The sequence below is a fragment of the Vulpes lagopus genome, chromosome 16 (assembly GCF_018345385.1).
Source record: "Vulpes lagopus strain Blue_001 chromosome 16, ASM1834538v1, whole genome shotgun sequence".
NCBI classification, from domain to species: Eukaryota; Metazoa; Chordata; class Mammalia; order Carnivora; family Canidae; genus Vulpes; species Vulpes lagopus.
Window position 1 is genome coordinate 10,691,081 of NC_054839.1, and position 27,612 is coordinate 10,718,692.

Sequence of the window (27,612 nt, forward strand, 5' to 3'; positions counted from 1 at the left end):
CACTATGCTTAGTATTCTTTTAGATCATTTCAGAGTTCAGCATTCTAAAATAATTGGTTTTGTATAATAAAGTCATAATATGAATGTATATAGCACCCAGAGAACCCAAAGTAGATTTTTGCAGTTAGTAAGAAAAATGATTTCACAATATTAATATCAGAAAAATTAATTCAAAACAAATACCATTATTAGGAATAAACAGAGTAATTAAATAATTGCAAAAGAAACTAACCACTAGCAAAGTATAGAACTCCAGAACCATAAGATATATGAAGCAAAAATTAACCAAATTATTCTTAAAAGCTAGCAAGTCCAAAATCATAGTGAAAGATATTAACATATTTCTCCAAGAAACACATAGAAAAAAAATATGAAATTTGATGCAGTAAAAACATTTGACCTACTTGACATAAAAAGAACCCTGACCCCAACAATTTTCAAGTATAAAATGTACCCTCCACAAGGTCGTAAAATAATAGTTACAAAAAAATTGATAAAATTGATAATGCAGAAAAAATCAATACTGCACAGAACATGTTCTCTTAATAATAAAAAATAACAAAAATCCCTCATAAGTTGAAGATGTTAAGACAACATTCTAAATAATTTGAGTTACAGAATAAATCAGAGTAGAAAATCACAAGACATTTAGATAAATCATTTATAAAAATCATATATGAAATGTCACAAGATAAAGATAACTCAGTAAAGAGAAATTTACAACTTTAAGTGTATAAAGATTAATCAATTAGTAATAAGTCAAATATCCAAACCAATAAATTATAATAAGAACAATAAAGTAAAGTGGAAGAACATAACAAAGTTAAGGACAAAAATTAATGATATAGAAAGCAAAGATACTACAAAAGATTTAAGAATGACAAAAACAGATGCTTTAAAAAAATTAAATTAATAAACCTCTCTCAAGGTTGAGCATGAACAAAAATGTGGAGAAGGAAAATAAACAAGCTATAGTGAGTCAAAAGGGTGGGTAATGATACAGGGACAGAAAGTCAGACTTACAGAACAGAACCAAAAACCTCAGGAGGGACCAGGTATATATAAAAAAGAAGTAGTGCAACAAATTAGTGGAAGAGATGAGACCATAAATAAGTAGCACTGGGGTCATTGAGTGTCTGGATATGAGAAACTAAACAGAGATCTCTACCTTACAGCATACTCAGAAATGAATTCCAGAAGAATGAAAGACCTAGCTATGATAAAACCACTGTTCAACCATGTAGGATTTATGTTTCATCTTGGAGTAGTTGTGGATTTCTTGACTTTAGCCACAAAGTAGAATCCATAAAGAAATTTACAGGTTAGATTACATTAAAATGAAAAGCTTCTGAAAGACAAGAGTAATGATAAGCAAAATTTTTTTAAAAAGCAAGCTAAAAGAAAATATTTACAACTCACATAACTGACAGATTAATACCCAGAATATTTCAAAAATTTCTACAAAACATCTAAAGGTAAATATCCAAATACAAAAATGAGCAAAGAATATGAACAGGCAATTCACATAGGAAGATACAGGAGTTGCCTCCTCATTCACACACATAAAAAATGTTTCACCTCATTGATATTAAAACTAAATTAGATATATTTCCCACCCATCATGGCCAAATTAAAATGTCTGATAATGTCAAGTATTGACAAGAATATTAGGACATGGAAACACTTGAAGATTGCTAGCAGTGAATTTTCTTAGTTATTCCTCTTTGGACAGCAACTTCACAATATCTGGCAAACATAAAGATGTATAAATTCCTAACTCCAGCAATTCCTCTCCTAGAGATTGGCTTTCAAGATGAGACAGTACATGTTTGCTTATTGCAGCATTTTTATAGTACATAAACCTAAAACAAATAACTTCTGATACATTTGTGCAGTGGGATATTCTATGAGCAGTTAAACCAATTAGGCTTACTTTTTAGTTATATGCAAAACATAGTACTCAAAGAAGATAAAAACAAACTGCATAAATAAGCACAGATTGGATACCATTTATATACATTCTTTTAATTCAAAACAAACATGTTCTTATGTATTGATACATACACCAACAGCAAAAGTCTGAAAACATAGTGAGAAAGACACACTTCTTCAAGAACAGTAATTAGCTCTGTGGAAAGAAAGGAAGAATGGGAGGGAAGAGTGGGTGCATTTTTTTTTCCTGGTCTGCCTTTATAATACAGTATAATTAAATGTCATGTAATATATTTATATGCATTTTAATGAAGTACTGTAAATATATATAATAAAGAATATCTGATCTCATTTAGCCATTTGTCACAGCATTAATTCTTAAAGATTCAAATTCTGTGATTTCATACCACTTGAAAATAGTTTTATGATTATATATCAGAATAATTTTTTTAAAAAAGACACAATCCCCTTAACCAGAAGCAGCAGGTTGACAACCTATAATTTTGTTGCAGTGTATCCCACTATGAAATAAAAGCAAACTAACCACTATTAGAGTGGGTATCCCCTTTTGAAAATTTGATTGTGTAGAGAAGCTTCTTTAGATTTTTTCCAAACCCGAATATTATACATGTTCAAAGATGCCAGTTGAAGGCCACCCTTTTTGGGCCTCCTCTCAAGACCAAATTTGAGAAGTCTGACCATGTCTGTCGAACCATGATGGTATTCGAAGAATATCTTTATTTTACATCCCCAAATTAGCCCTGTTGGTATTACCACCCCATTTGCAATGTCCTTGGTGTGGAGTAGACGACATAAGGCCTTTTTCTGCTTTCCTTTGTTTATGAAGGGGACAGCTCTGCTGACTGTAGATCAGAGAAGATGGGAAGATCTGAAGAGCCGATTGAAGATAGCCCAGCCTCTTCATCTCCCACCTCGCCCGGGTATCAAAGATGCTCTGATTTTATTCATGTTGGGCACCAGTGTTCGTGATTCCCCAGGAGTCTAAGATTTCAATTAAAATAATAATCGGGAGACCACTAGGCGGTTGTGCATAAGTTAATATAGAAACAGGCTCCAAACTACAGATCTCTCCATAGGCTATTAAAATCAACCACCCAAAGGCTGTGCTTCAGTGCTCTCAGGATAAGCCCTAATGAAAAAATGAATTTTTAAATAAAATATATTTGTGCTGGCCTTTTAAACCTATGAGCGGAATGTATTAAAATGACAGAAATTGAATGATACGGTTCTCCTTCCAATACGGACGGCGTCATGCCCTGTTGTTTTAAATATTCAGAGCCAGCCATTCCTGCAAAACACCACACAATAGATGGAACTATAGGAGGAAAAAAAAGTAATGAGTTTTAAAATGAGCATTAAAGGAAATGAAAGACAAGAAAGTAAATGTGACCTATGTCCAAAATGCCCTTGCCTCCACCTCTCTTTTGCAGATAATGATGGTTTTAGAGCTAAGATGTATGACATCACCCAGCATCCGTTCTTTAAGAGGACAATCGCATTGCTTGTTTTGGCCCAGTCGGTGCTGCTGTCCGTCAAGGTACTTTCTTTCACACCAAAACTCTGGGAAGGACTTGTTTGTTCATTGGGGCCTCCAAGAACATCGCAAGGGGCCATATCCATTTACAGTCTACATCCCTTAGTGTAAAAATTTAAAATTCATAGTCATGTTCTAATGAGAGAAAGAGGGGAAGGTCCTGATATGTCTGATGGGTGCGGACAAAGACCAGTGTGCTATTTCTCTTCCAGTGGGACGTGGAGGACCCAGTGACCGTCCCTTTGGCAACCATGTCGGTTGTTTTCACCTTCATCTTTGTTCTAGAGGTATGGTAACGAGCCAGCTGGCTCTGGGGGCTGTGGTGGGCTTCGTACAGTAGAGCAGGGTCCTCCGTTGATGGCACCCACCTTCAGCTCTGTGTTCTGTTGTTTTTGAAACCTTTTTTAGGGGCGAGGGTTGGCATGCTCATAGGACAGTTCCCTTTTTAGGCCGTTGTGCTTTACTTGAACAAAGATTTCACTTGCTATTTCAGCTTTTTCTAACTGCGGAAATTGCTAACTGCTGTTGATTATTGTATCTGAATGTTGGCCTGTCTGGTTTTGTGAGTTCAAATATTTTGACTGAACTACACAAACTACTGTAATTCAGGAACTCAAATTGCAATGTAGTGGCCGAGGGAGTTAGCCCAGATAAGATTATTTTAATATACGGTCTGTATGATATCATTTTCCTGCGTAATCTTCTTTGAGATACAAGCAGATTTTTATTTCACCCTGTACTGGTTGATGTTTCCCAAAATCTATGGTCTTTTCCTTGAGGAAGAAAAACATCCTGCCAACAGAACTAGTCATAAAACAAGGAGAAAAGAGCATGGAGAATATAGATTTGTAACCTACCCAGCTTTAGAATTTAAATAGATCAATCTAGATCTAGATCTCTAGATCTGTATCTATCTATGTATCTATCCCTTGGTAATAAAATCTTCCATTTGGGTTCTACAAACTTTAAAAAATATGCCTCGAGTTTGCACATTTAAATATATGCTAAACACTCAGCCTCTATTTACTGCCTTCAATATCTTCCCCCAGGTTACAATGAAGATCATAGCCATGTCGCCCGCCGGCTTCTGGCAAAGCAGAAGAAACCGATACGACCTGCTGGTGACGTCACTTGGTGTAGTCTGGGTGGTACTTCACTTTGCCCTCCTGGTATGCATGTAATTAGAGTGTATTTTAATTGAGAACTTGGGTTCAGGTAACCCTGTTTCCAGTCTCATTTCAGTGCATGCAGCCTACCCTCAGGTGTCAGATTAACCTCCATACATCCAGCCTTGACCATGACAGGCCTTCAGCTGTGCTTGTGTACCCCCACAGTCTTCACACAGACAAGATCTGGCCCCTTGGTGTCCTAGAGTGTGAATCAGAACGTTAAAGATCTCTAGTTTAATTCTCATTTTTCCAAAGGATAAAAATAAGAGAAAGAACAATGGAAACAGAGGCTAAAACCTGCCTAACTTCACGTACAAGCAAGTAGCTGAAGACTCAAACCCAGTTTTCTGAACTGAAGTGTAGCATTCATGCCACTCCGTTATAGTCAGTAGTATTTCACAGTGGGATTCTCAGGCACTTTTGCTCCCTTATTTCCTACTAGATGTCCAGCTGTCATTTCTCTAAAGCCTGTCATTCCCAGTGTCTGAGTTTTCACCAGTTTGCTTAAACTGAACTCTGTTGTCCAGTTAGAACAAAATGTGGCCACGGGTGTAATTTCAAATTTTCTAGGAGCTGAATTAAAAAACTAAAAAAGGAAATTGGAGAAGGACAAACATTATATGGTCTCATTCATTTGGGGAATATAAATAGTGTAAGGGAGTAAAGGGGAAAGGAGAGAAAATGAGTGGGAAATATCAGTGAGGGTGAAAGAACATGACAGACACCTAACTCTGGGAAACCAACAAGGCAACAAGGGGTAGTGGAAAGGGAGGTGGGCAGGGGGATGGGGTGACTGGGTGACGGGCACTGAAGGGGGCACTTGACAGGATGAGCACTGGGTGTTATGCTATATGTTGGCAAATTGAACTCCAATAAAAAAAAATACAAAAAAAAAAACTAAAAAAGGAACAGATGATATTAACTTAGTAATGTATTTTATCCTACCATAGCCACAGTATTATCATTTTAGCATGTCAACAATATAAAAATTATTAAGGAATTTATATTTTTATTGGTACTAAATCTTTGTGTATTTTACATTTACAGCACATCTTAATTTAGACTCACCACATTCCAAGTGTTCAGTAATCACAGGTGGCTGGTGGCTGCCGTACTGGACAACACAATTCTAGAGGCCCCTACTCTGGGCTCCACCATTTTCCAGTCTTGATTGAGTTATTTGTCTTTGGTGATCCTTTGTTCCCTGCTCTGTACTGGGGGATATAACTTCATAATCTGTCCATTCCATATGGGCATCATAGAGATCATATGAAGTTCTTCTAACTGTAAAGAGTACACAAACCCATGGTATGTTATTATAAGTACCTTCCCTTTTTTGGTTAATCTTCTTTGATCACAGACAAAAGTAATACTATCAGATCTCCCTGCACTCTTCTATCCATGCTTCGATCTTCTCCAATGTTAGAGTCATGCTGGAAAAGATCCATCACACAGAGAACCCATTTACACATCACAGAAGGCTTCAGTATGAATTGCCATGCTCAGGCAGGTAGGCGTTGAATGTCCTTCCTAAAATAACTGTCACCTTCAGCATCAGGGGCTGTGCCAAGCCTAGGTGGGCTCTCAGTCACCCTAATCCATTTTCTCCCACAACAAATGGTTCTGAGCACTAAAGATGTATAAGTCATCATGCTGGGAATTGAGAAGAATACAATGAACCAAACAAAGGCATTCACCACTCTCATGGACATCACAGCCTGGAAAGTTGGTGTTTTGTCTTATTTTAAAGTGTAAGCCAGAATATTTAATCTTGATCCAAGAGGTTGAGGAGAATTTGAGACTGCTACAGGTAGGCATTCATGGAGTGCTCCCACAACAATGAGAGTTACAGCCAGAATGAGGCAGAGAGACACATTCCTACAATGACATGAAATAGTGGAAGGTGGCTCATCAGAGAGGTCCTGGAAAGGGTCCCTGTGGAAGTGATGGCTTGGTTTAGTCTGTAGGAGGAGAGGCATGTCGGCAGCTGTCCCTGTGATGGAACGCTGCAGGAAGGAAACAGTTCTGGAGTAGAAGGACAGAGGGAGACATGGAACAAAATCTGGATGGAACCTCTCAGCACCAGGCAAAGGATGGGGATCATCCTCCTAGAAACTACTGGGGGTCGTCATTTCCAGAATGCAAAGTGAGAAGTCATCTATAACAGATTGGAACTAATGAAGAAAGAAACTGCAAGGTCCATGTTTCTTATCTTTCTCTAGACAAATGGAGTCAAAAGCTACTTAGTCCAAGCAGAAGAGTAGAGCAGGCTTCCTAATTCCGGATGTCACAGAGAGGACATTTCACACTGAAAAAATCAACTTGCCTCTTCTGCCTGACTGCTGACGTTCCCCTCCGAGAACCCCCAGTCCTGGAAGGATGCTCGACCTCCACTCTATTTTGCAGTGGTCTATTGTGAAGGCAGATGCAGTCCTTGCTCCCATCCCAAGTTATTTCTGTGCAGACACATTCATTTCCCTGTACCTCAAGGATATCACCAGACCCCTTCCTGGGGGCCCATATGTGACTATTGTCATTTGGCTAGGCAAGGCTCCTCGTGAAAAATCATGCTTTGGCACGAGTTTAATGCCACAGTTGTTATTGCAGTTCTAGCTGCTAGGATCTCTGTTTCTGAGATCAAGCTTTCTTAGTCATAAAACGCACCCAGTCATCTCTTGCTGCTGATCACACCCTTGAAGAATGAGCTGGATGTGTTTCTGGGTGGGATAGACATTTCTGAAGTCAGCTTACAGGAATGTGGCCAGCTGGTCTCCAGAGTCTCTGCAGTCCTTCTTCAGAGAGGGGGAAGCTGGCCTCCCTCCATCTCTTCCAACACCAGACCTCCTTCTTGGCCAGGATTCCTGCATTTCCGGTCTCACTTGACTTCCTCATGTTGCATTGTTACCCTAAGTTTTTCTTGCTCCTCAAAGGAGCTGGTCACTATTTTTATGTAAAATAAGTTTTAAAATACAGAATTCAGCTGAGCAAAACAGGGAGTGAAGTTTCATTTAAGATTTGATTTTATAGCTAATATTTATTCATGAGTTTTGGCAGTGACCTTTTCAGCACCTTTTAAAGATAAATTTCTTATAAGAATTTTCACATTTTATTAAACTAATTACTCAGTAGACTTCACAGAAGACTTAAAATGAAAAGTGGAACTGTAACAAGATCTTCTGTGCACATTATGAGCGGCTCTCTTCTGTTTAAATTTCAGAACGCATATACCTACATGATGGGTGCCTGCGTGATTGTCTTCCGGTTTTTCTCTATCTGTGGAAAGCATGTGAGTACGTCGTGAAGGATGCTATCAAAGCTTACACCTGCACAGAAGAAAGGAGCGATGCCCAATTGACCAGCTGTCCTTCTGAGTTTTCAGGGTGGAAGTTAACAAATTGCTGGTCATCCAAAGTCCAAATGAGCAAATATCAAATATTAAAAGGAATCCGGTAGCTTAGTTATCTTGTAATATGTTTCCTGACATTTATGTTGTTTTATTTATTCTTCATACTTGCTAACTGAACTCAATCATCAAATAAGATAACATCGGGCATAAAAGCAAAAACAATGGTCTTTCTTAACACTTCTTTATTTTCATTGTTTTTATTTGTAGTAAAGTTCCTTTGCTGCAGAGAAAAATAATCTTTAGGGATCCCTGGGTGGCGCAGCGGTTTGGCGCCTGCCTTTGGCCCAGGGCGCGATCCTGGAGGCCCGGGATCAAATCCCACGTCAGGCTCCTGGTGCATGGAGCCTGCTTCTCCCTCTGCCTATGTCTCTGCCTCTCTCTCTCTCTCTCTCTCTCTCTGTATGACTATCATAAATAAATAATAAAAAAAAAGAAAAATAATCTTTAATGAAGCTTCATGATTCTGTGATCCCAGGTTTCTTTATATTCTTTTTTTGTTCATGCATACACTCTGCATATTTTTTCGTTTCTTAAAGTTGCTCCCTTTTTCATGACTGATATTATTTCATATACATTTCATAAATGCATATATTCAGTACATTCAACGTTTGATACTATTTAGTATTTTGTCATTGTTTAGGCTTGTTTTGGTAAACATCTGTCTGTGGAAGAATCCTGAGTCTACTTGGTGGTACAGGCCAAAAGTGTACAGCTCTCCTTATAGAGACTAAGGCAGCAAGAGAAGAGAAAACAGAATTTTAGGCTTTTATTTTGGCTAAAAGGGCTGAATAGTTTGAAATACAAATTAAATTTCTCTCTAATGTCTTTTTTGAATAATAGATTTAATCCCCTTTAAAGCAGTTGTTAAATGAGGGTGCAAACTATCTTGTGGCAGTCTGCATACTTGTCATTCACTTCCCTGGTTAACAAAACAAATATTTATTTTCTCCTCTCCACTTTCATCTCCATATAGGTAACGCTAAAGATGCTCCTCCTGACAGTGGTTGTCAGCATGTATAAAAGCTTCTTCATCATAGTAGGGATGTTCCTTTTGCTCTTGTGTTATGCCTTTGCTGGAGTTGTTTTATTTGGTACTGTGAAATATGGAGAGAATATTAACAGGTGGGTGTACATTTATCTTTTTATTCATTGTCAAGCAAACTTTTTTAGTCATGAAATCATGAATAAAAATCCGAATGGCTTTTGCCTATTAAAGATGGAAAGGGGAAGTGATCAATTGGAAACTGAAATGAAATAAAATGTCCAAGTTTTAAATGATATTTTTCTAACTAAAAACAGACTACATATTGACTTTAGAAAACTATTTCCATAATATTCCCATAATGAAACATGAATCCATAATTCCAAATCTACCATCATGCGGGAATAACCACTTCTAAATATCCTGGTGAATTTCTATCCATCTACTGCCAAAAAACAATATATTCTTTATTTAATTACACTTTAAGATGACTTTGGGTTCTCCTTTGTTTTGTTTTGTTTTTTTAAATAAAACATGGGAAGTTATAACTCCCAAAATGGTTACTATATATGAAAAACATTTTTCAAAGATTATCTTAAATTTTAAGATAAAATTTGGAAGCAAAAGTCTTTTTTAAAAAAGTAATAACAGAAAAAAAAAAAGTAATAACAGGGTCGCCTGCATGACTCAGTGGTTGAATGCTGGCCTTTGGCCCAGGGAGTGATCCTAGAGTCCCAGGATCAAGTCCCACATCAGGCTCCCTGCATGGAACCTGCTTCTCTCTCTGCTTGTGTCTCTGCCTCTCTCTCTCTCTGTGTCTCTCATGAATAAATATATAAAATATTTTTTAAAAGATAAAAAATAAAAAGTAATTACAAAACTTTTTTGAGAAAGTAATTACACAACAAATTAAATACAAATGTGTCTTGTTCCAGAAATGACTTAATTGATTCATGGCAGCTCTATTTTTTATAGCAAACTCCATGTGAAAGAAGGAATCACTCTTACTTGTCAAAGCTAAAACCCTCAGTCATTCAAGATGCATGGCCATAAATTGGTGGCATCATGCTAGGTTTGGGTTATTCAGACAGCTATGCTTGAGGGCAAGTATGAATAACAAATTAAGAAGGTACAGCCTTTAGACAAGGTAACCTAGCAGCCAAATTTTCTCCAAAAGCTACCTGTTTTCGTGGTGACACCTTACTACTTCTTGACAAACTATATTACCCACATTCTGGTTTTTCTTCCTTAATTAGGCATGCCAACTTTTCTTCAGCTGGCAAAGCCATCACCGTACTGTTCCGAATTGTCACAGGCGAAGACTGGAATAAGATTATGCATGACTGTATGGTAAACTTTTCTTTTCATCACTAACAGTGCCTCAACTTAGAACTGAATGAAACTCTTTGCAATGCAATATTGGCAGCGTCATCCTTGTTAGCATCAAGACTTTGTGTACAAAATACATATCCTGGCCGTTTAGTTCATAAAACTGCATTCTTTTGCATTACGGAGTATGGCCATATGCAGGAAGAATATCCAGTGAACCCAGCTTGAGCTACTGCAGTTCCATTTGGCAGATACACATTATGTGGGCATTGGTCTTTCCCTCCCACCTTTAACATTTTGGCAGTCAAGTACAACCAGGTGTCCCCCGCTTCTTTACCTGAACTTATTCAATAGATATTCACTGAGCACCTGGTTTATCCTGGGCCATATGCCAGATGCTAGGTCTCCCGTGATTTCAGGGCATTCTCAAGGAGGTTAGAGCCAGGCTCTGAGCTACACCCGCCCTTAGGTTCCCCTCATCTCCTCACTGTGCCCCCACCCCATCTCCCTTACAACATAGGCTCCATCAGGAGTCCCGCCTCACACTAAGACTGCAGTGATATGTTCCTACAGCACTCCGTATTTCTCCTTTGTAGTGTATTACCCAACTGTAGTGAGTTACTGGCTTGATTATTTCATCTCTATTTCCATTTTCACAACCTCAAGAACAATGCTGTCCAAAAACAATGTCTGCAATGCTGGCAATCTGCTCTGTCCAATTCAATAGCCATATGTGGTTACTGAGCATTTGAAATGTGACTAGTACACTGAGCAACTGAATTCTAAATTTTATCTAACAGTGTTTGGTATTCATTAACAGACATTTACATTTTAATAGCCACCTGCAGGCCATGGCTCCTGTAGAGCTCTAGACTGTCAGCAACATGAAGGAGCCACAGAGTATGTCTTGCTTAGACTTGTCTGTCTCTAACACTGGGTAGAAATCTAGCATGTAGTAGAAGCTAAAGAACCCTATGCGTGAATTTACCAAATCAGATATAATATAAGGCAGAATTAAATAAATTCTAAATAAAGAACAAGCAGAGTGCTATGGGAATGCAGAAGAAAGAGCTAGTCTCTCTCGCCGAAAGAAACCAGGTCTCTGAAAAGTGTTGGCATTTTATTGGGGCCCCTGAAGATGGGGAGGCTTTTGATAACCTGAGCCTTATATGCTCTTCTGTAATGTCCCATAAAGGTGTCCCAGGAAGGAGGATTACTGGTTTCTTCTTACACAATTCGAATGTGACTGTGCTACATATAACAAATCTTCATAAATCTTAACCCATTTGTTAGGTTGGAGAAGATTTGTAAATGCCTTATTGACTTTCTGTAGTTCCCATTAGAGTGACTACTCACCATAGTCTGACTAGTCACTTAAGACTAGGAGAGGTGGCCGAAAGAATGTCTCTTGCAAGAAACCGGTTCATTTTCATTATGCTTCTAAAATGGCAATGAACCTGGGATTCCACAGGGTTGGAAGTATAGAATAAATGAAATATTCTCTTTGATTTTTGCCATGGATGGTGTCCTCAATGTATGTGGCTTCTGAGAGACTACACTGAAATTAATTCTGTTTTCTGTGCAGAGGAATAGTTCACTAACTACAGTGGGCACACAGAAATTTGTATTGTTCACTCTTACCCCTGCTCCCCCTCCCTCATGACCCTGTAGGTCCAGCCTCCCTTTTGCACGCCAGATGAATTCACATACTGGGCAACAGACTGTGGAAATTATGCCGGGGCCCTTATGTATTTCTGTTCATTTTATGTCATCATTGCCTACATCATGCTAAATCTGCTTGTAGGTAAGTGACGTTTGCTAAATATGTTTTAATATCCTTAAGCTCAGGTACTTACATAATTATGTACAATTTGCAAGTAATTATCCCAGATTGCTTGGGGTGGGTGTTTCACGGCATTAATTATAAATTGTTGCCTCTCAATCCAGAAGCTGAAAAGACCTTTGAAAGGCATGTAAATGACAGTTGATTGCAATTTCAAGAGTTGTCCTATTAATTATGATCATTAATTTCGAAAGAGCTCTTCACACAGATTGAGTTGAACAAATCTCAGGGAGGGCTACCTTTATGGCCTCAAAAGATCACAGTTGTGTTTTTGAAAGATACACAGTGTTCACCCAGGTGTGGGGCCACCCAGAACCCAATCTGACCTTTAAAAACTGCCTTGGAACTGTCAGCTAGGAGTGGAAGCCAGCTGGCATGGATATCTCTACACACAGAATGTCTGTTTATGCCCATGACCCTCATGTTTTGGAAAGGCAGGAGCTGGATAAATAGCTTAGTCCAAATGTAAGATATGCCAACTTGGAAAACACACTAAAAGCACTTTAAAAATTTGGCTTATAATATAGGTGATAAAATCCATTATTTATAATAGATATTTTATTTTTTTTAAAAAATGTCAGATTAGCATAATTATCTAAATTCTCCATTTTTATTTTTTCTTTTCTTAGCCATCATTGTGGAGAATTTCTCCTTGTTTTATTCCACGGAGGAGGACCAGCTTCTAAGTTACAATGATCTCCGCCACTTTCAAATCATATGGAATATGGTGGATGATAAACGAGAGGTAGGAAAAGGGGCTGCTGCCTCATGCCCACCCTCCCAAAGAGACTCATTGCCCTCCCTCAGATATTTAAGCAGGATTTTGGTCACCAGTGGACATCTACTGAATTTGGAACAGCCATGGGTGAATTGTAGAAAGCCACCATTGGCCATTCAGCAGAATATGCTGGGAGGAGAACGGGACAGAATGGTTGCCCTTGTGTCCTGTCCAACCATGGATGTCCTTTTCTTTGGACATTCTTAAAGTCACCAAGGAAAGGAAACCAAGGAGCTCTGAAGAAACCAGCCCTGGGCTGGGGGCAGGAGGAGTGAAATTCAGATCACCAGCACAATGGTATAACACAAAGCCACAGGCAGCCACCAAAAAGCAAGCCTGATTACAAGTGCAAAGGAGTTATTTAGAGGTTTCTGAAAGTTATGATTTTTCATTATTTTGGACTTATTATTTGAATGCTTTCATCCTACAGCTTACCCAAGATTTCCTAGAATTAGCCAAAGCTCCAGCACCTTCTTCTGCTACTCCTCTTCTTGATCCTTCTTCATGCTAGCAAACACTCAGGCCCAGTTCTGGGTGCTGGGGATAGAATGATGAGCACAATGGAAAGGCCCCCATACTCACTGAGCTTCTGTTCTAATAAAAAAAATCAAATAATAATTATAATAACGATTACTATCTCAAGATGCTATAAGTACTTTGCAGAAGGCAATATGGTAGAGACTCGTTGAACCTTGGGGGGCAGGCTAGTTTGGTAGGGTGGCCATGATGGTCTGGCTGAGGAGGTACTGATAGACCCCACATCTGAAAAACAAGGCAAGTTCTGCTGTGGAGAAATCTGGGGGGATGATCCAAAAATAGCTATAGGAAGAGTTCACAGAGGGCATGAGGACCAAGCAGCCAGAACAGGCTGAGGAAAGGGGCATGCCGAGCTAGGCCAGCACAGTAATGCCTGGCTTTCCCCACTCCCTCTGTCCCCCTCTTCCTAACACACCCCACTCTCCCAGGCACCAGTCCCTGGGGGCTTTCTCTGAGACAGTGGCCTACACATGTGGCCTTTGGCCTAGCTCTTCCCATTTCGATCCACCTGCATCTCCAAGACTGCTGCCTGCAGGAACCGGCTTTCCTTGGACGTACAAGTCAATAGTAGCACCACAGCGGTCACATGTTAAGGAGTTAGTAAGTGACAGGAATTCATGGGTTGCTCCTGTGCCTGCCTCTTGCCCAGGACCTTCATTCAAAGACGCTAGGTGGTGTTGCCCATAAGGGAGCAACGTGTATTTGACTTTCAGAACCTGGGGCTGCTCTGAGCAGATTCTCTTGTGTGTAATTGTTCTGATCGTGGAGAAGAGCTGAAACAGGAGTGATCATTCCTTAGAAGAACCGCTTATCATGAACATTTAGAAGTTTGTAGCATCCAGGCTAAGTGAAGAGGAGGATCCCGTACATGTGAATGTTCTACTTTTTGTGGTAACACATTACCAGCCCACTCAGCATGTGTTTTAGAGAAATTGATGAGCAGGGGCTGAGTCAGTGAAACAGACCAGGAGGAGAGTAGCCTGGTAAAGCGAGGGTTGAGGCCAGGGAGGCAGAGGGCCTGCTCTGTACCCTCCTAGGCTCCCAGTACTGCCAGGTTATGAGGTCCCACAGAGCCAGAGAAACACCAGCAAAAAATGCAAGTGTGCTCAGCCTTCCATGTGGTGATGCTCTCAGTGCCCACACCACACCCAGGCTCCAGGGAGGCGAACAACTTCCTTGCTGCCCAGTGCTAATTATGCTACCTTTTGAGAAAAAGATCTGATGTTTCGGGTTTGGGTGGGGTTTTTTTCTGTGAAAACAGAATCCCAAGCCAATCATTATGGCCTCAAGATGATTTACCAGTTACTGTGCTCTGCCTCCCAGGGGGTGATTCCAACATTCCGGGTAAAGTTCCTGCTGAGGCTGCTGCGGGGGAGGCTGGAGGTGGATCTAGACAAAGACAAGCTCCTGTTTAAGCACATGTGCTATGAAATGGAGAGGCTGCATAATGGTGGCGATGTCACTTTCCATGATGTGCTCAGGTATGAGGGGGTTTTCCCAACTGTGTGTCCCAGAGCCCATTGCATCCAGAGCCTGAGGCTGTGGCCATGTGCAGGGCCTTGCGAAGTAGCACCCGCCAGGAGGTTTGTTAGCCAGCCGCCACATCCACTGAGGTTAGATGGTGCGGTCTCAACTGCTCGGGCTCCAGTGGCCTTTGTCGCTGTCTCATAAGGACGGTGTCTGAGTGCAGGCCTCACACAGGAGCAGGGGAGAAGCAGCGGCCTGACATCCCCAGGAGGAGTCTCCCTTACTGACTGGGGAGCTGCTGACAGGAAGAGGTGGGGGGCAGTTAGGGGGCCCTCAGGGAGCGTGGCCACCCCTTGTGTTGTGAGGAAGGAGCTGGTCCGGCAGTCGAGAGACCCACTCAGTGATACAGCCTCAGTGGTCAAGCTGGGGCTAACGTCCAGTCTTCCTACTCATGGGGCCTCTCTCTGTGATGGTTGCCCCTGCTTGGGTGGCAAACCACATTTTCCATTCAGTGGGCACCTAGACAGGACAAAAGCAACAAAATACTATAAACTAAGTGGTTTAAACAAGTTTATTGTCTCATAGTCCTGGAGGCTGGAAGTTTGAATTCAAAGGGTGGGCAGGACTGGTTCCTTCTGAGGCTGGGAGGGGGAGTCCATTCCAGCCTCTGGGGTTTTGCTGGTGATTTTTATAGAAACATCCCCCCATCTGTGCCTTCATCTTCACGTGTCAGTCTCCCCATGTGCCTGCATGTGTGTTTGTGTATGCATGCGTGCATGTGTGTGTGTGTGTGTGTGTGTGTGTGTGTCCAGATCTTCTTTTAGAAGGACACCATTCATATTGGATTAGGGACCCACCCCACTCTGATATGACCTCATCTCAACTAATCACATCTGCAGTGACCTATTTCCAAATAAGAACACATTTTGAGGTACTGGGGGTTATGACCCCAACATCTATTTTTTAGGAGGAAAACAATTCAGTCCATAGCAGCTGTTTAAACAGGAATCGGTGGATCAAATCCAGAAGCCTGTGGACTTGGAAACAGTTACATCTTTATTTTCATGAATCACTCTCTGAAATATTGCATTTTCTACAGTGATGAATGCAAGCAACAAACCACAGTGGTATTAACAATACGTGCATCTTTGTCACCAACAGAAATCACAGATATTTTCAGAGCCCATCACTGATGTGGCTGGTAATTTAAATATCCTCTATACTTACCAGTACTTCTAAGTTATAGTGGTCATTTGAGCTACTAGATGTTATTATTTAATGCAACAATAAAGGAGCATTCATGTTACTATGTCACCATCTTTTTAAATTTTTTCTAAAATTAATTTTCTTTTATTGAAGTAGAGTTGACACACAATATTACATTAGTTTCAGGTGTACAACACAGTGATTCAGCAGCTCCCTATATTATGCTATGCTCTCCACAAGAATAGATAACATGAGTTACCAAACAACACTATTACAGCATCATTGGCTATATTTCTTATGTTATACTTTTCATCCCTCTGACTTACTCATTCCAAACCTGGAAGCCTGTACCTCTCCCTCCACTTCACCCATTTTGCCCATCTCCCCACCGTCCTCCCCTCTGATAACCACCAGTTTATTCTCTGTGTCTGTCTCTGCTTTATTTATTTTTTTTAGGTTCCACATATCAGTGAAATCATATGGTATTTGTCTTTCTCTGTCTGGCTTATTTCACTTAGCATAATACCCTCTAGGTTCATCCGTGTTGTCACAAATAGCAAGACCTCATTATTTTTTTTTATGTAAAGCTGAGAACTATTGTGTGTGATATAATATATATATCATCCTCTTTACCCATTCTATCATCACCTTTATAAATAAAATAATATGAAAACTGTATACCTCAATACAATTGGTTTCCTTTGTAAAAATGCATATTTTATTTTATGTGTTTTAAACGTTCTTTTGTGAAAAGTCCCGTAGGCTCTCAGAGAGGTCTGTCCTCAGGAGAAGTCAAGGCCCTTCTCTAGCGGTACCTGTTTCCATCAGGTTGCAGGTACTTGACAGGTTCAGTGTTGGTACAGTGGCACACATTCAGAAGCACTCAAGTATACAGAAATACACTTGTGACTGAAGTTTGAAAAGCGATCAGAACAGGAAGGACCTGGGAGATGTTCTCTCAAGTTGTTTTCCTTCCCACTATTCACTTCTTCTAGGAGCAGGCTAAAGTGCAGAAAAGGAAGAGGCACAAAATATGTATGATTAGCAAAGGATGTCATCTCTAGCAGAATGTCACCAAGTCATTCCTCCTGGTGACAAAAATTGGGGGGCTGAAAGTGAAGCACCTAGACATACCGCCATCCTTAGCAGTTATCCCTCAGCCTCTCTGGAACCCAGTGAAGCATCTTAATAAAATGGATCTGGGCTAAAGCCAACGGGGGCACTGGTTGCCCCTCCCTGTCTCTATTGCTCAGTGAATGATAGAAACAGTTCGGCAATAATGAGATTCTGGATGAGGCAGGGACAAGAGGAAGAGCCAACACATTTCCTTCCTCCATAGTGAGAAGAGCCTTGGCAAAGAAGAGAAGGTCAACTACCAGTGCTGCATGGGGAGCACCCCCCCCCAGCACCTCTATGCCGGGATGTAGGCTGTGGAGGTGGTACTGGGCTCACAGATGGGGCAGACAGGGGCTGAGTGCTGACCTGGGGTCCCATGGGGGCAGCAGGGAGCACAGAGCCACAGAAAGGGCTGCATTCTCCTTTAACTGTGGACCTCTCAGCCCAGATACGGAAAGAGTATCTTATCGCCCCAGGGCCCTGAGGAGGCAAACCCATCAGCTGTGTTGGTTTTATTTGCCACTGACTATACCTGCTATGCCAACGTCAGAATGGGAGCGAATATTGTACCCTGACTTCACATCCACCAGAATTATGAGATCAGTGGAGAGGGAAATGTGGGGAGGGGAAGGAGCAGGAAGCATGACCTTTGGCCAAGCATACTAACCATCCCCAATTAGAACTGAACCTGACAAAAGTATAGAGAGAGCACTCTTCCTTCTATGGGGAAAGTTCCAGAGCCTTAAGCAGCTGAGAATGTAGATCAGGGCCCTGCCTGGATCTTTTGTTTTACAGACACTTACATGGCACTTACTGTTGTAAGCACCTCACAAGTATTAACTCAATCACTTAATAAGGTGGGTACTGTGACTATCCACATCTTACAGAGGAGGTGACATAACTAGCCCAGGTCCCTCAACTAGTCCAGTGGCATAGGGACACTACCTTGGTTGGACTGAGTGATGTCCTGTCTGGAGTTTGAGATATCTGCTGCCCAGAACTCCAGCTGAGTCAGACCTGGAATACTTTTCTGTCCCCCCGCCCCCACCAGCATGCTCTCTTACCGGTCAGTTGACATCCGGAAGAGTTTGCAGTTGGAGGAGCTGCTGGCCAGGGAGCAGCTGGAGTACACCATCGAGGAGGAGGTAGCCAAGCAGACCATCCGCATGTGGCTGAAGAAGTGCTTAAAGCGCATCAGAGCTGTGAGTGAACTGCAAATATCTGGGTTTTTATTTCCTCCTCTCAAAGGAAAAGAAGGAAGAGGAACAAAAGAGAAGAGCTTCATGGTGCCCAAGTGGCTCAGTCAGTTAAGCGTCAGCCATCACCTCAGGTCATGATCTTTGGGTCCTGGGCTCAACCCGGCATCAGGCTCCCTGCTCAGCAGGGAGTCTGCTTGAGATTCTTTCTCCCTCTCCCTCTGCCCCTCCTGCCCACTCATTTCTGTCTCTCCCCCCCCCCCTAAATAAATAAAATCTTAAAAAAAAAAAAAGAAAGAAAGAAAAGGAAAGAGCATCATGAGCAATGGAATGTGATCCCTCCTGTGATTAAACTTGTGGCCCTTCAACTCCATCAGCTTCATCCCTCATGATGGCCATATGATTGAAACCTTAGCTCCAGCCAGACCCAGATGTGCCCTCTTGAGCAGAGTCCATAGATGTTCCCATTGAATCACATTTTTATAGTAAGCACTTTGTTATAAATGTTTAAAATGTTTTAAAAGCACTTTGTTGAGGAGCACCTGGGTGGCTCAGTCCGTTAAGCATCGACTTGATTTCAGCTCAGGTCAGGATTGTGAGATCGAGCCCCATGTTGGGCTCTGTGTTGGGCATGGAGCCTGCTTAAGATGCTCTCTCTTCTCTCTCATGCACTCTCTCTCTCTCAAAAAAAAAAAAGCAGTCTCTTGATATTAAGATATTTGTGATCTCCATTTATCAAACTCAACTGTTCAAAATGCCCAGAATCTCTACATATTGAGTGGCAACTGAATTTACAGAAGTACTTTTAAATTGTTCATAAAAATTCCACCGTACTGTTGATAATGTTGTTTGGTCTTTAACAAAGGCCACCTCTCCTGGGAGTTTAATGATCTGTCTGCTGTCATTAGAACTATAAGCTTATAAGATTCTCTGACTCATAAATCAATGAACATGTAGTATGTTGGCATAGACTGTGTTTACAATAGGCACTTCTACTAGATAATTCCTTTTATGAATGTTTTTGACTTATGCTTCACACAAGAGGTAAAAAAATCAAATTAATCACTAAATATTTATATTTAACAGATTTTTAAAATCCTGTTTCTCAGAACATCAGCTGCAGAAACATGTCTTTCTACTGGAGGAGAGAAAGTCCCCAGAGAAACAAAACAGCCCAACCTCCTATAGCAAAGCAATAGCCACAGCTGACCTATCATAGCCCTGCTCACTCTGGGGATCCAGCCTACCCCTGACAGGCCTCAAGAGGCCTCGATTTGCTGGATCAGCACCAGACCATGCTCCTGAGTATATGCTCTGTCACAAGACAGACTGGCCCACTCCTATCCAAGAACCAAGGCAAGAGCACGAGTTCTACTCATCCACCCAAGGCTCTCTGCCTTCAACAACCCAGAGTAAAATGGAGATCCATGTTGGCTTAATGAACACAGAGCAGAATAAGAAGGGAAAAAATAGAATACCTACATTACCAGTTTAAAAATTCTATTTTAAATACAACACAAGCTGTATCAATGGACCTACTTATTCTCTTTGTTAGGCAAATGCTATGGGTTGGGAAGTCTCTAGGCCCTCCTTAGTAGCAGCGTGATACTTACTAGGGAAATTAGTTAAGCATCCTTATTTGGAAGCTCCTAAGAGGTCACCAAGCATACAGGTGCTGTGGAGAGGAGAAAAGAAAATATGATTTGAACGGTGGGGGACAGGGGCACGTTGGGCTTATTTTTCTGTTACCCAGAGAACAATCGTATTTCCATAGAAACAGCAGCAGTCCTGCAGCATCATCCACAGCCTGAGAGAGAGCCAACAGCAGGAGCTGAGCCGCTTCCTGAATCCTCCCAGTATCGAGACCACCCAGCCCAGTGAGGACGTGAACGCTAACAATCAGGATAATAATATGCAACCTGAGGTATGGGTATGAGGTGTCCTTCCTCCAAGGATAGTACATGCATTTTTAAAAATAAAAAATAAATTGGTACTGTTCACACAGCCATTTCAACCAAGGTGCCAGTATTTCTAATTGGAAGTTTTTAGTTTCAAAAAATTGGAACATGTTGATCCAGACTATGTTCGGATCTTTGCAACTTGGAATCTTTTGGGGTTATTTCAAAAGATTCTGATTCCGAGTTGTATGAATACTAAAAAAAAGTGCCTGAACTCACTAGTTCTGTGGGGGTTTGTCTAAAGAGTTAACACTGCATCTCTATGGTTAATCAGAGTCCAGTACTAATGAAGAACATGGTTTGCTTGAAGCTCTGCCCTAAATGCTTTCTTCTACCAAGTCATAGGAACTTGCTGTAGAAGTGAAAGTGTTTGTAATTGGCCACTAACCTCCTTATAGTCAGACTCATTAAGGATTTGTCCTTCCATAGCTTGGAAGAGCATATGGAATTCAGGAGGATTAGCCTGAGGACCTTCTTTTTACTAGGACTTAGCTTATTTCCATTTCCAGATTGAATGTGCATGTCCATAAAAATGCAGAGAGAGGCACAGGCATCCCAGAGAGCCTTGTGCTGTGACCAGCAGCTGGCAGGAGGTCCTGCCCTTTATGAGGGTGCAGTGTGGACCAGCTGGAGTTGATCAGCATTCTGACATGAGCCCCCTGGCAGCATCAGCCTTCGTGGTGTGTAGTGACACAGTCAGGGGTCAGTGGTAAATAATGAAGCCTGAGACTCCACAGCCCAGCGGGATGCTCCAAGGGGACCTCTTGCTCCACAGCCCAGTTAGGGATGGATTTCATGTTGTTGGCTCCCCAACACATAGGAATCACTTGCCACCGACAACAGGAACTTGTGCTGGGACAGTCACCAAAGGGAAGAGGGACATAGAGGCTTCTACGATGGCCCTGCCACCTGTCTGCCTGCCATGAAGATGGGTAGAGCAGGGTAAGACCAGGACAGCCAGCCAGGCAGGGCTGATGAGGTTGGCAAAGCAATGATTGCAGAGCTCTCTGGTTTTAAGTAGAAAAAAAAAAGAAAGAAAAGAAAAAGCCCATGAAGGAGGAAGTGGCCCTGGGTGGGGGAGGAATCCTGGAGGGATGCCAGGAGGAGGTGCTACCTGGAGACCTGGGCCCCCTCTCCTCACCGTGTGCAGTTGTGACTCTCACTTTCCTGGACCCTCTGAACCCATTTCTCTTCTCTCTTCCCCCTTGTGGACTCTGTGGCTCTGGTACTGTTTCTGCCACTTGTTTTCCGATCGCGTTTTCTTGCTTTCTTAAAATGAGAGGGCGGACAGGTGCAGAGGGTGGAGGGGCGCCCTGCGTTCAGGAGGAGCCTCACGCTGCCCTGTCGCCCACGCAGACCAGCAGCCAGCAGCAGCTTCTCAGCCCCACGCTGTCGGACAGGGGGGGCAGCCGGCAGGACTCCGCAGACCCTGGGAAGCCCCAGAGGAAGATCGGACAGTGGCGGCTGCCCTCAGGTGTGTGCGAGTCCTTTCTCCATTGAGCCAGGCGTCCTAGGCGCATCTACACCCTGCGGGTTTTGGGTCTCAGATTCCAAATTCAGGTCTGCCTCTAAAGTTAGTTAGACCCCCTTCATTATTGCTTACACCATCTGCCCTTTAACTTTGTTGTTTTTTCTTTCTTTGTATATACCCATGAACACCTACTCACCCATATTTCTATGACACTTATATTGATTGGAACATTCAGTGATTTTGTTGTGTTGTTGTTGTTAAGTGTTTGTGATTATCTCAAAGTGTGGCAGCGGGCAAATAGCTTTTTTTCAAATGGTATCCCTAGTTGTCCGTGAACATAATTTTGAAGTCTGTGAATATAAAGTTTGTGAATATAAAGATCCAAGAGCTGGAAAGGTTTCATACCGAACATCTATGGGTAGGACGCATGTAGTAGGACTTGTCTAATTGTTACTGCTGGGAATATCAGAGCTTTTGAGGAATGGCTTGCAAAGGGGGGAACAGCTCCGCAATGCTCATAGGACTCTTGTCAATTCCACAGCACCAAAACCAATAAGCCACTCAGTGTCTTCGGTCAACTTACGATTTGCAGGGCGCACAACAATGAAATCCGTAGTGTGCAAAATGAACCCCATGACCGACACGGCGTCGTGTGGTTCAGAGGTTAAGAAGTGGTGGACGCGGCAGCTGACAGTGGAAAGCGACGAAAGTGGCGATGACCTCCTGGATATTTAGGTGGACTCGGCGCAAAGCAATGTCTAACGGGGCATGCTGCTTTCCCACATTTTTTCCTATGGTCTCACATCCACTGGTGAGCCGTCCGTACTTGAGACGTCATTTAAGGCCACCTTGTCACAAGATTTTTTTAAGTGGATTTTTGTCCTGCCATAGGAAGGTGTAAAACTTGATCTGTCGCAGTTGTACACATGAGGGGTTGTTAATCTGTGTTTGAGAAATGTGCGTCATGACGGTATTTGTAATATTACCCGATATCAGATGTAGATCTTTCAGACATTTCATATATCCTGTCTATGGAAACTAAGGTGTGTATTCCTATATGCTCTTCTGCAGTATTACCACCCCCTGAAAGAGTGCTAAGCCTAAAGTGGCTGATATTTATGGTACAGAAGCTATAACTTTAGTTCATGTTTTTCCCACTTCCACTAGAAATACTTCCCTCGGGAAAATTTATTATTTATGATTGATCTGCAAAGGTCAGCACTGAGCTCATAACTAAAATAATAGTGGTTTTACAAACTACAGATTCCGAATTTTTAAAAGTATATTCTTTTTCTCGTGTTATTCTTAAAAATATGCACAAGATATTTAGAAGTCAGAACAAGTCAATGTCTGTCCTCAGTCACTCTAATGAAACCATTGCCTGCTTCCTAGAGAACTCTGTGTGCAGGGACCAGGCAGAGAAATGGGCCCACAGAGCCAACTGGTTTAAAACAAATATGTAAAGTAGATCGCTTGAGGGATGTGGTTACATAGAGATGTTGAGTTTCTTTTATCTTTCAAAGCCTTTTAATAACTAAGTGTAGCAAAAAGAATAAAACTCTATGATTCAGCTTATGAAAGAAATCTTCACGTGTGTGATGGTATCATTGGGTTCATTTCTTACCCAGGGTATGTATGTTCATTTTGCCATAAAGTCGGCAGATATATTATGAGTAGATCCCAACACACCTGTACCCTATTCAATTCAAATTGACTCCCTGCTGCCAGACTCCTGTGAGAATAACGGTAACCCTGTAAAATCCTGCTTGGAACTCACAGTGTAGGGACCCCAGGACTCAGCTATATTTGTTTCACACACCACATGCTCTGGAAAATAAAAATGCAAAGTGATTATAAAGTTCCTCAGCCTCTTATGCTGGATCAACCAAGGAAAAAATGCATCCAGGCCCCTAACTACAATATTTTTGATTGGAGATTTGCTCTTTAAATGATTTCTTTTAATGGGGTGATTATCTCTGAGTCCTTTGACACCCCAGGTTACTTAATGATCCTTTTTTTTCTGTATTTAACATTCTTAAAATAGCCGAATCCTTTCTGTATAACAAATGTTAACATTGTGGTGCGATCTATTGTTTATAGGATTAATTGTGAGTCTAGGATAATGGGTAATTGAAGTCAGTGCAGCCAAAAGGATTTTATTTGGTTTTATGTTCCATTGGAGTTTACTTTTTGTACATAAGGAAATCAAATAAATATTGACTTTGTAAAAGAATTTACTCTTGAGTTGATGGTCATTTCTAAACCCTTTCTCATGTGTGGAAGGAAGAAAGGGGGTTTGGGGAGTGGGATCATTAGGAATCAGGCACTTTGCAAACTCTGTATTTGAATATTCTGTCTATAATTAGTTGGCAAAAGCTCTGTCCCTGATACTCATTTCAGTTCAGTTCCTAAACCAGAATGTTCCTTTCACGTGTGTACCCGTAAGGCTGAGTGAATACCTTCCAAACCCACAATAAAACAGAAAAAGCTCTTACATGACTGGGGCATGAGCCTGTACTCATGCTGCATGAAAACGAGATTTTATTTTTTTGGCTCATTACACTTGAGTAATACAGCTTCATTCTCACAAAACTGCTGAACCCTTCCTACAACGTCTGTTAACTGGTGTTCAGCAGAACATCATTGTTGTTCATTCTGCAGTGAAGCAAAGGGCCAAATAGCAATGCATTTAAAGTCATAGCACCCTACATTTTCAATTAAGTGAGACAGCCAAGCAATTCCTGTGGGGACCCATCTCTACTAGTTCCTGAAGCCAGTAGAGAGGACAGCAAGCCGAGAAGATAAGTGCTACCCTTCTTAGATTTTTTTCATCAACATATAAACAGTCAGGTTATGCAGATGGGAAAACTTCAGCCACAATGTTCCCTGGTCCTTAGGGAGCCAGACACTGATACTAATCCTGTCATTATGCCACCCACTGCCTTTAATTAAAGGACGCTGTTGGTTCCAAGCTCACCAGAAAGCATAAGGGGCAGAATAGTTGACACAGAGCCCCCAATGGGCATAGACCACACATGCATTGCACATATGGCAATTCAAGGGGACTCAAAGGGAACAGGGATGGAGAGAATGGCCAGACCGATGCCATTCACTCTATTCTCAGTGGTCAATTGAGAGTAGCACCCATCTTCAGTGACTGGCCATTTGTGCCCTGTCCAAGATGAATAAGATAAGGGCATGTAAAAGAAAAACCAGTTATAAAGCCCTAAGCAAAATCATTTTCAAAGCCAGTTGATTGATTTCAAAGCCTGCTTCTTTGTAGGAAGTGGCATACTCTAGATAGGTGGCTTTCAATAGATTAGTTGGCAGTGGCACTCGTTCTCAGAGTCCTTCAAAAGTTCCTAAGATATTAACCAGGCAAAACCAGGGTGTCCCTAATTGAAATTAGGATGAAGATGAGAATCCCACTCACATAGTGTCTTTTCACTGCCTGGTATTAATTGAATTGTGCCCCGCCCCCCCAAAGTACGTTGAAATCCTAACACCCGGTACCTACCTGTAAATGTGATCTTTGTGGGGGAAAGAGTCTTTGCAGATGTAATTAGTTGAGCTGAGGTCATACTAGAGGAGGAGGGACCTGTAATCCAATATGAACTGCTGTCCTTATTAGAGAGAATCACCAGGGAAGAGAGTGCCATGTGAAGACAACACTGAGGTAAGATGGCCATGTGAAGACAGAGGCAGAGATTGGAGTGATGTTGATACAAGCCAAGGAACATCTAGAGCCCCAAGAAACTGCAAAAGGCCACAAAGGATCCTCTGCTAGAGGCATTAGAGGGAGCGCGGTCCTGCCAACACCTTGATTTTGGATTTCTAACCTCCAGAACTGGAACTGAGATGATACATTTTTGTCATTGTAAGTCACCCAGTTTGTAGTATTTTGTTGTAGCAGCCCTACAAAAGTAATACACCCCCAAACCTACTCCAGCCCCAAAGACGACCTGAACCATCCTAGTGCTCCCAAGAACCTAGTTGGAAAAACACTAGTACAGATCAAAAATCCAGAGTTTGTAGTTTGATAGATGTTTCAAGTCCTGGATTTACTGGTTATTCCTTATGCAATCTCTGATGAGTTTCATATTCTATCAGGGCCAAGACTTAGCCTCTTGCTTTTTAAAAAAAGGCAGGAGAGAAAAAAAAGGGGGTGGCAGGAGAGGTGAATTTATTCACTTAATTTACCTAACAGTTTCATGAAATCTTCTGTGTGGGCCTACTCTGAGCACATGTGCATCATACTCCAAATCATTAAGTAGCTGTCTGACCTCCCAACCAGAATCCCTAATTGGCCAGTTGTCCAGCCAGCCACTTTTTCTGTCTACCACTGCAGATTTCCAACCTGAAGCAGGCCTGAGTCTCTGGAAGAGAAAAGATCTGACATTAAATCAAGTTGGATCATTCTAATTTCTGATTCAAGACTGTACTGCTATGTAAGGTGACCACTGAACATTTCTAATATATGAGGATGACCAGAAAAATTGCAGGGTGGGTTGAGGTTCATATTTGGGACTAAGGGAAGGTTACGGAATAAATTTTAAAGGGATAGTATAAAACTAAAAGTGACATCTGTTTTAACTATGGCCTGAGTTAGGCTTATTAGATATACAAGTTACACACATTAAACAGAAGATGTCTCTTATACTTCCGGGGGGAGAATGTAGATTGGGCTGTTGAATAGACAAAGCTGGAGGTCACAGAGAGGGATTCACATCCAGGAGTGTCAGCACAGAGATGGTATTTAAATCCCTAGACTGGATGCGATTACCTAAGGAGGCACCATAGCAAAGAAAGGAAGTCTGAGGGTCTGTAGGAGTCTTCCAGGGCTGCCATAACAAAGTACTACAGGCTGGGAAGCTTAAGGAACCAGAATTTATGTTCTCAGAGTTCTGGAGGCTGGATGTCCAATGTCAAGGCATCAGCAAGGATTAGTTTCCTCTCCTTAGCTTATAGATGGCAGTCTCCCTTTGTCTTCACAACATCTTCCTCCTGTGTGTGCCTGCATCTTAATCTCTTATTATAAGGACACCAGTCATATTGGATCGGGGTGTACCCCGATGACCTGATTTTACCTTAGTAACCTGTTTAAAGGCACTACCTCCAAATACAGTCTCTTTTTTGGGTACCAGGAGTTAGGACTTCAACATGAATTTTAGGGGGACACAATCCCGCCCATAACAGAGTCTGTCTCCCTGGTACAGGGGCGTTGTAGAATAACCTTTCATAGAACAGTAATGGTGAGCCCTGTGCCTGCCTGAACCCTAACCAAGACAATCAATTCTGAGTATTCTTCCTTCCCAAAGCTCAGAAACACACAACAGCCATGCATCCAGAGTTTCAGGGAGGTCCACTTTTCTGAATCAGCTTGTGGAAGGAAGGAAACAGGCACCACAAACATTGTTACCTTAAATTCTAGTTTGCAGCCTGGAAGCTCACAGCTAGAAAACGTCTCCAGCCATCCCAGCTCAGCAACTTACTTTCATGAAAGATCACTACCTCCAAAAAGTATGTTTTGACCTCACACTCGTTAGGATGGCTGCTACCCAAAATGAACAAACAAAACAGAAAATTTATAACATGTTCATGAGGATGTGGACAAAGTGGAACCCTTGAACACGGTCAGGAATGTAAAATGGTGCAGCCGCTAAGGAG

The 27,612-nt window shown here is 41.7% G+C and overlaps 1 protein-coding gene across 6 annotated transcripts in view; it reads left to right on the forward strand.

Annotated features, from left to right (window-relative positions):
- Positions 1-24,178, forward strand: part of NALCN (sodium leak channel, non-selective) — a 314,412-nt gene extending 290,234 nt beyond the window's left edge. For 3 of the 6 annotated variants that reach the window (XM_041731315.1, XM_041731316.1, XM_041731320.1), the window contains 14 exons: positions 2,780-2,873; positions 3,384-3,490; positions 3,700-3,774; positions 4,537-4,656; positions 7,874-7,942; positions 9,036-9,184; positions 10,301-10,394; positions 12,045-12,177; positions 12,846-12,961; positions 14,855-15,012; positions 18,372-18,522; positions 20,291-20,440; positions 21,831-21,948; positions 22,487-24,178. In XM_041731315.1, coding sequence (XP_041587249.1) covers positions 2,780-2,873; positions 3,384-3,490; positions 3,700-3,774; positions 4,537-4,656; positions 7,874-7,942; positions 9,036-9,184; positions 10,301-10,394; positions 12,045-12,177; positions 12,846-12,961; positions 14,855-15,012; positions 18,372-18,522; positions 20,291-20,440; positions 21,831-21,948; positions 22,487-22,680 — 1,728 coding nt within the window. In that variant the 3' untranslated portion in view covers positions 22,681-24,178. Of the gene's footprint in view, positions 1-2,779; positions 2,874-3,383; positions 3,491-3,699; positions 3,775-4,536; positions 4,657-7,873; positions 7,943-9,035; positions 9,185-10,300; positions 10,395-12,044; positions 12,178-12,845; positions 12,962-14,854; positions 15,013-15,965; positions 16,316-18,371; positions 18,523-20,290; positions 20,441-21,830; positions 21,949-22,486 lie in introns of those variants that run through there. The other 3 variants (XM_041731318.1, XM_041731317.1, XM_041731319.1) reach the window with 3 other exon arrangements.
- The last annotated feature ends 3,434 nt before the right edge of the window (positions 24,179-27,612 follow it).